This window comes from Hyaena hyaena, unplaced genomic scaffold, assembly GCF_003009895.1.
Source record: "Hyaena hyaena isolate Hyena2069 unplaced genomic scaffold, ASM300989v1 scaffold_638, whole genome shotgun sequence".
NCBI lineage: Eukaryota > Metazoa > Chordata > Mammalia > Carnivora > Hyaenidae > Hyaena > Hyaena hyaena.
Genome location: NW_024081270.1, coordinates 411986 through 419336, shown reverse-complemented (window position 1 = coordinate 419336; position 7351 = coordinate 411986). Strand labels below are relative to the sequence as shown.

The following is a 7351-nucleotide window of genomic DNA, read 5'->3' as shown; positions in this document are numbered from 1 at the left end:
CCTACTGTGTGCTCATGCAGGCAGTGACATCTCCTACTGTGTGCTCATGCAGGCAGTGCGATCCCCTACTGTGTGCTCATGCAGGCAGTGAGGATATTTAGACTCTGTTGCGTGTAAGTTCATTAGCCTAAAGTTAAAATCTGTCTTGGCTCCTGTTTTTCTGTTTTTCCCCACAGTGTGTGTCCTGGTGTTGTTTTCTTAAGCGTCTCCTTTAGCTGGAACTGTAAGGGCTCCTGTCTTCAGCTGAGGTGTTCGGGTCTCCCCCCACACAGAGGCAAGGAGACTCAGTTAAGGAAATTCTCGCCTCGTTGGCAGTGACTCTGTCTGTTCTGGCCCCGTCCACAAAGGAGTTCTGGTTCTTTGTCTTGGGCTGAGGTTTCCTTGGCTTGCACTCCGTGCGAGCTGAGGACCCGGGTGTAGCGCTGGCCTGTCTCCCCAGCACCCGGAGCTGCGTTCTGACCCAGTGCCTGTGCTGCCCCACCTGAGAGAGAGAGACCCTGAAGTAAGCAGGCTGTGTGGCCCCGACGGAGATGGCACTGTGGAGAGCACACTGTGCGTGGAAATTCTGACAGCTTGGAAAACTGTGACTGTATCTTCTTTTCTTTTCTTTAATGTTTATTTAATTTTGAGAAAGAGGAAAAGAGCAGGGCAGGGGTAGATAGAGGAAGAGAGAACCCCAAGCAGGCTCCACACTGTCAGCACAGAGCCTGACGCAGGACTGGAACCCACGAACTGTGAGATCGTGGTCTGAGCCGAAGTCAGACGCTCAACCAGCTCAACACCCAGGCGCCCTCTTGTTTTCTCTTCTTGCCACCAGACCTAGGACCTTCAGAGACGTTTGGCCTCCTTAAAGCTGCCAGCTGCAGTCAGGATTAACTTGTCTGGGGAGCCTGGGTGGCTCAGTTAAGCGTCTGACCCTTGATTTAGGCTAAGGTCACAATCTGACCATTCGTGAGTTTGAGCCCCATGTCAGGCTCTGTGCTGATGCTGTGGCGCCTGCTTGGGGTTCTCTCTGTCCCTCCCCGACTTGTGCTCACACCTCAGATCTCTCTCCTCCCCCGCTTCCTCTCAAATAAATAAGTAAATAAACTTTAAAAGAAAAGGAGTAAGTTGTCCGTCTCCCCTCGGGCCAGGGCTATGCATGACCCCGAAGGAGGAGGGGCCTGTTGCGTAGGCGGCAGGATTGTTGCCCAGCGTGTTGGAGAGCCCTGCTGGTGCTCAGTAGGCGTCCGTGGTTACCTGGAAATCCTTGTAAACCTCTGTGTTGCTCTGTAACTCATGTTTTGCAGCGGCACCTACCACTCGCGCGACGAGAGTACAGACAGTGGACTGAGCATGAGCAGCTACAGCGTCCCTCGGACCCCAGACGACTTCTTGAACAGTGTTGATGAGATGGACACAGGTGGGTGTTCTGTTCTCAGTTGTCGGTCAGTGAGATGGCAGCAGGTCTGTCCGGCTGTCATGAGCAAAGCCTGCTCAGAACAGAACCGGTTACGGGGCACCGGGGGGCTCAGTCGGTTAAGCATCTGACTTCGGCTCAGGCCTGCTCGGGATTCTCTCTCCTTCTCTCTCTTTCCCTCCCCAACTTGTGTCCTCTCTCTGTCTCACTGTGTCTCTTTCTCTTTCCTCTCTCTCAGAATAAGTAAATATCCTTTAAAAAAAGGAAACCAGTTAAAATCCTGAACCCTTCCCTTCAGATCTGCCTGCTTTGTTTCTCCATGGCATTTTGTCACTTGTCTCCCAGTTGTTAAATATCATGGACAACTTTTGCTCTATTTGATTAAAACTGATGATACGACTTATTTTAACACTTAAATAGTGAGTTAGCCCGGAAGGCAATTGAAGACCCTTTCTGATGACTTGGTCTCTTTCTTTTCTTGTCTTTTCCTCCCCTCCGCTCTGCTTACCTCCTCTCCCTTCCTTTAAAATAAATTTTTTTTTAACGTGCATTCAGTTTTGAGAGACAGCATGAGCAGGGGAGAGGCAGAGAGAGAGGGAGACACAAAATGTGAAACAGACTCCAGGCTCTGAGCTGTCAGCACAGAGCCCGACGCGAGTCTGGAACCCATGAACCGTGAGATCATGACCTGAGCTGAGGTCGGGATGCTTAACCGACTGAGCCCCCAGACACCCTAATGCCTCGTATCCTTAATCTTGGAGAGAGACTTCCAGCTGCAATCCGCTCGCCTATATCGTGTGGGGTTCAGCCCCTTCCCTGAAGGTTCTGCTCTGACTCAGGTGTGAGGGGCTCAGAAAACCAGGGGGCGAAGGTGGGGCTGTGTGGCTCTCCTACTTACTGTCAGAATAGCTGCGGGGGCCTTGCACGAGCCCAGGAGGGTAGTCCAGGAGCCTGGTGAGCACCGAGGGCCTTGGACGTGGCAGCGAGCGGAGGGCACGAGCTGCCCGGGACATGGGGCAGCCCTCCAGCGGCCGTCTCCCTCGGCGGCAGGTCGTCCATCCAGCTCACGGCGTCTGGAAACGCACGGCACCTCCCTCGTTGCTTCCCTCAGACGCGAGCCCCCGTTGTCCGTGCTCACGCTTCAGACGTGTCTGCTGCCCGTCATGCTTCCCCTGCTCCTCCCCCCACTTCGGCTCTTCTCCAAACCCCTGTAGCACTCGGTGCTGTATATTAGTTTCTCGGGAGCTCTAAGACAGGAGAGTGGGGTCATGTTCAAACAACGAGTTTCGTGGCCAGGTACATCGGGGACCCCTAGAAGGAAGGCAGGGACTTCTCGGAGGCTTGTTTTGCTGTTAGGAATGGGGATCTCCGGGGCCGGAAGAGAGTTTTCATCCAGCCCTCTTACACTAATGTTACCTCGGGTGTACTTAAAAGCGGATACGGATGCCTATACGGTGGGAGCATACGGATCACAGACAGAAGTCTCTGTCCACAGTGAAGATTACGAGTCCTCGGAGAGGGTCCTCAAGTGCCTTGCCAGCTCACTCAGGATTTTAAGTGCTGAAATAAGTCACGTTATCCGTTTCGTTCAAGTAGAGCTACGCTGTGTGTCCATGATGTTTTAAAACCGGGAACACAGCTCAGTTACAGACTGCCATAAAGTGTACGTAAATTCACTCCACACCCGGACTGTTACTTTTACATTGCGGTTGTGGAGCCTCTCTAGAAAGAGGCCGGTGGCCGTGCTTGTGTGTGATACACGTGTTCGGTCTCTCTTGCTGGAGATAAGTTTTCAAGAGATTTCAGTTTTTTCCGTGACCCCTTCAGTGCTCAGCACAGAGTAGCAAGCAGTCACACTGTGGCTTCAGCGTCTGAACACATGTTGAAGCAGAAGTAAACTTGGCATTGTGCTGTGTTCTGTGAGTTGCTGGGCCTAAAATAAACTCTGGGCATCGGGCTGGGGTGAGGCGAGTCAGGCGTGTCTGAAAGCACAGCTTGGACGTCAGCTCTTCAAACCTGCCTCTCTGCTCTCTGTCCCAACCAGGTGACACTATCAGCCCAAGCACCCTCCCCACGCAGCAGAACCGCTTCCCAGACTACCTGGAAGCCATTCCTGGGACAAACGTGGACCTTGGAACGCTGGAAGGGGACGGGATGAACATAGAGGGCGAGGAGCTCATGCCGAGTCTGCAGGAGGCCCTGAGCTCGGACATCCTCAACGACATGGAGTCCGTGCTGGCCGCCACCAAGCTCGATAAGGAAAGCTTTCTCACGTGGTTATAGAGCCCACGGGCAGACCCATTTCCAAATCTGTGAAGGATCTGAGGAGGTGTGCCCAGAATTTCCACGCGAGCCCGTCGCAGTCTTCTGGCTGACCCAGAACGATGAACAGACGTCCAGCAAGATTCGCTCACCCACTCTCTCGCTCTTCCTTGTCCGTCGCTGCTGTTAGCATGTTGCTGACCTCTGTCGTAGTTGGCTCTAAAGAATCAAAAAAACACGATTTTGTTTCTTTTGCTATTATAACTACTGTCCATTGTGGGGCTGGGGGAAGTGAGCCTGTTGGGACGATGGACGCCTTTTCTTTTGCCCAGTTAGACGTTCGCCCATCACCCCGACCGAGTGCTCAGACTTGGAACTCGAACGCTTCACGTCCCAGCATTTACTCTGTCAGGCAGTTGTTTCTTCAGCTGCGTTTGGCCGGTGGAAAAACACGGCCAGCTCGTCCGTAGGCCGGGAGTGTTGTGTCCGACGTCCCATGCTTCGCGCAGATATGATGAGCTAGCTGAGACCAGGGCTGAAGACTCGTGCTTTTAGCGTCCCCTCCTCGTGCTCTCGGTAGTCACATAGTGACCTTGATTTTACTTTAGGAGCTTATGAGGCATGAGAGAGTTTCCATAGAAATATATGAATTATTGCCACATATTCTAGTATAGGTTTGGGTGGGTTTATTGTGGGTTTGTTTCTTGTTTGTTTCTGTTTTGATTGGTTGGGTTGTGTTTTTGTTTTTGCTCCCCCACCCCCCAGCCTAGACACATTACGGTAGTAACGAATCTGTTTATAGTTGTAGCTCCCGGCAGCTGTTGTGCCTTTGGTAAAAACCTACATTTCCTGATTTTTTTTACCATCTTATTTAAATCTTGATTTTGTGCTCTCTCTATATATACCCACACACACACTTATACTCTTTATAATAGTGTGATAGCAGAATGTATCTTTTTTTTTTAAGGTTTCCCTACTTTTCCAATTTATTTTAAAATGGTAGTTTTGAACGTATGCATTTAGAATACACGACTAGTAGTTTTTATTTCAGAGGTCGTTTAAACCTGGTTGGGGGAGTCTGCAGATATTTGGGTAGTTAGTATTCTAGAAAGGACTGTTTTTAGGGAGAGTGTCCAGAGGAGTACCGTCTGCCCGCTGGCACACAGTTATTGTCTGATGAATTTGAAAGAAGCAAACAAGATAGGGCTTTATTTTCCCCTTGATGATCCCTGGGACTAATTTTAAGCCTTGATGGGAAATCACTAAGTAGGTTCATAATGTACGCGACAGAAGTGAGCTTTACATAGTGGTTTACCCTCCTTTAGCTCTGGAAATTTCCCTTTGCCCTAGTTTTGGAAGTAAATTCTAGTACCTTAGTTCTCATTTGTAACAAACACATTAAAGACTACATGGAAATATTGCCTACAAGATTGTTCTTACTTAATTAGAATTCTGTCGAGGTCATGAGTTAGCTGGTAAAGTGATCAGGTTAATAAATGTATATCGGTAGTTGAAGTTAGCAAAGAAATAGAGATAGTCTTGATTATACTTTTATTTTTACAGGAAGAGATATAACTAGAGTATGTGTCTACAGGAGTAATAATGGTTTCCAAAGAGTAATTTTTAAAGGAACAAAATGAGCATGAATCAACTCTTCAGTATAAGCTACGAAGGTAATAGTTGGTTGTGAATTATAGTGACACCAGCTAGCGCCTCTGTGATTAAGGGTCTTTCATTGTTTCTAGAATGAGCCCTTATTTTCAAGGGTTTATGACAGACATAAAAATCTTTTTTCCTGGCTAAAACTGCTATGGAAGATATGCTTGGGAAGATAGATTTTTTTTTTTAATTACAAAATGTAAGTATTTTGACCCTTCAGTTTAGAGGAGAGCAGAAGTCAGGAGTGAGAAGTTTTAGATTAAGCACTTCCAGTGCTCAAACATGCAGTCACTGTGCCGTATGTAATGATTCTTAGGTCGATCATCCGTCATTATTGACCAGAAGGGTTTTATTCAGAAAACCACCGAAAGGGTAAATCTTGACTTACCTGAGGGGGAGTGAGGGGAAGTGGCCACTGTGCAGATTCACTGATTTTTTTTTTTTTTTTTTTTTAAAGAGCAGTAATGAAATTGTACCTAGAACGCATCATTGAGTATATGGACGATCCTGCATGTTGTTGTTTCTCTTGTGCTGAAGATCAGAGCTACTCAGAAGGCGCTCGCAGTTGGCCAGTAAGCCGCAGGGGAAGGTCTCAAGGGAAGCGTCCACAGGGTAGCATTAGGCTGGGGCAGGGTGGGGGGTGGCAGGGGTCGCAAGGACTCAGTGGGACCTTGGTAGAGGATTTGATGAGTTTCTTTATCTTCTGTAAAGGCTTGTCTTGCATCTCACTGTCATTAAAGGTGGTTGTTCCTAAAGTTTCGATCACTTCAGTACAGCCACGAAACAGGCATAGGAGTTCTTCGTGTTGCCTCGACTTTACTTTCCCGGGTTACACCTCGGTGCGGGGGGGCGGGGGGGCGGGGCAGCTGATGGCCGCCGTGTTTGACCTTGTCCTGCCCTCTGTACTGACGACCTGACGGAGACCTAGGAGTCCTTCTTCTGATCACAGCCTCAATGTGGCCTTTCTTGTTGTGTCCTCATTCCTAACTTTAAAGTGTTTCAGTGCTTCCTGGTTGTATCGGGTAGCGTCGGGGTAAGATTTTAACTGGGTATTCTTGAATTGCTTTCACAATAAACCAATTTTATAATCTTTAAATTTATCAGCTTTTTACATTCTGTGTTCTTTTCAGTTAGGGCTTCTTAGATCTACTTACAGTTGATGGAACACATTGATTTGGGGTTTCAGATTTTCCAAAGCACTATTTGTGGTCATAACTATTTTCTAATATATAGTGTCTTTTTTAAAAAAGGAAAAAAACATTAAGGAAGTGAGTTTATATACAAATAATGTTTCAAGTATTTCATATTAAATAGGTGCATTCTATTGGGAGTTTGGCAGAAACGCTGAAAATTAATAGTAATTGATTGTAATTTATAACCCACACCAGTGTTGAAACTTAAAATGCAAAAGTGAGAAGCGGTGTCCGGTGACTGACAGGTGCAGTGTTTGCGCATCTGAGAAGTGAGTACTCAGATGAATTTTAGCTCCGACAAGCGTATTTTTTTAAGGATTGTGGGTATGCCTATTTTAACAGCTGTCTTCTGTATCATGAAAAGTATTCTCCACAATTTAAATGTTTTATATTAGAGAATTCTTTAATGCACACTTGTGAAATATATATATAGTACCCATAGTACATTTTTATTTTCTGTTTTAGATGTAAGAGCATGCTCAAATGTTAGGTACTACATAAATTGTTACATTTTTTTCCTTATGTAATACTTTTTTTTGTTTATGTGGTTCAAATATATTCTTTCTTTAAACTCCTCTTTGTTGTTTTTAACAATTACTATATTTAAGACTTTTTTGGCTTCTTACTGGTCTTCCAATAGAACATATCCTAAGGACAAAGAATTATAAGCTGATTCAGTGACCAGTAGACACGTTAAACTTAAGGCTGTTTTGGGATTTGGACCTTTTGAAGTGTGGATGTGATTCTTTGGGATTTCGTGTGTTTGTTTAATGTTTTTTAAAACGTTTTCCTTATTTTTGAAAGCGAGAGAGAGAGCGTGAGCAGGGGAGGGGCAGAG

At 46.8% G+C, this 7351-nt stretch overlaps 1 protein-coding gene across 7 annotated transcripts in view; it reads left to right on the top strand.

Annotated features, from left to right (window-relative positions):
- The window catches only part of YAP1 (Yes1 associated transcriptional regulator), a 116875-nt gene extending 109791 nt beyond the window's left edge, over nucleotides 1-7084 (top strand). For 6 of the 7 annotated variants that reach the window (XM_039216539.1, XM_039216540.1, XM_039216541.1 and 3 more), the window contains 2 exons: nucleotides 1290-1402; nucleotides 3444-7081. In XM_039216539.1, coding sequence (XP_039072470.1) covers nucleotides 1290-1402; nucleotides 3444-3682 — 352 coding nt within the window. In that variant the 3' untranslated portion in view covers nucleotides 3683-7081. Of the gene's footprint in view, nucleotides 1-1289; nucleotides 1403-3443 lie in introns of all 7 variants that reach the window. The other variant, XR_005525354.1, reaches the window with a different exon arrangement.
- The last annotated feature ends 267 nt before the right edge of the window (nucleotides 7085-7351 follow it).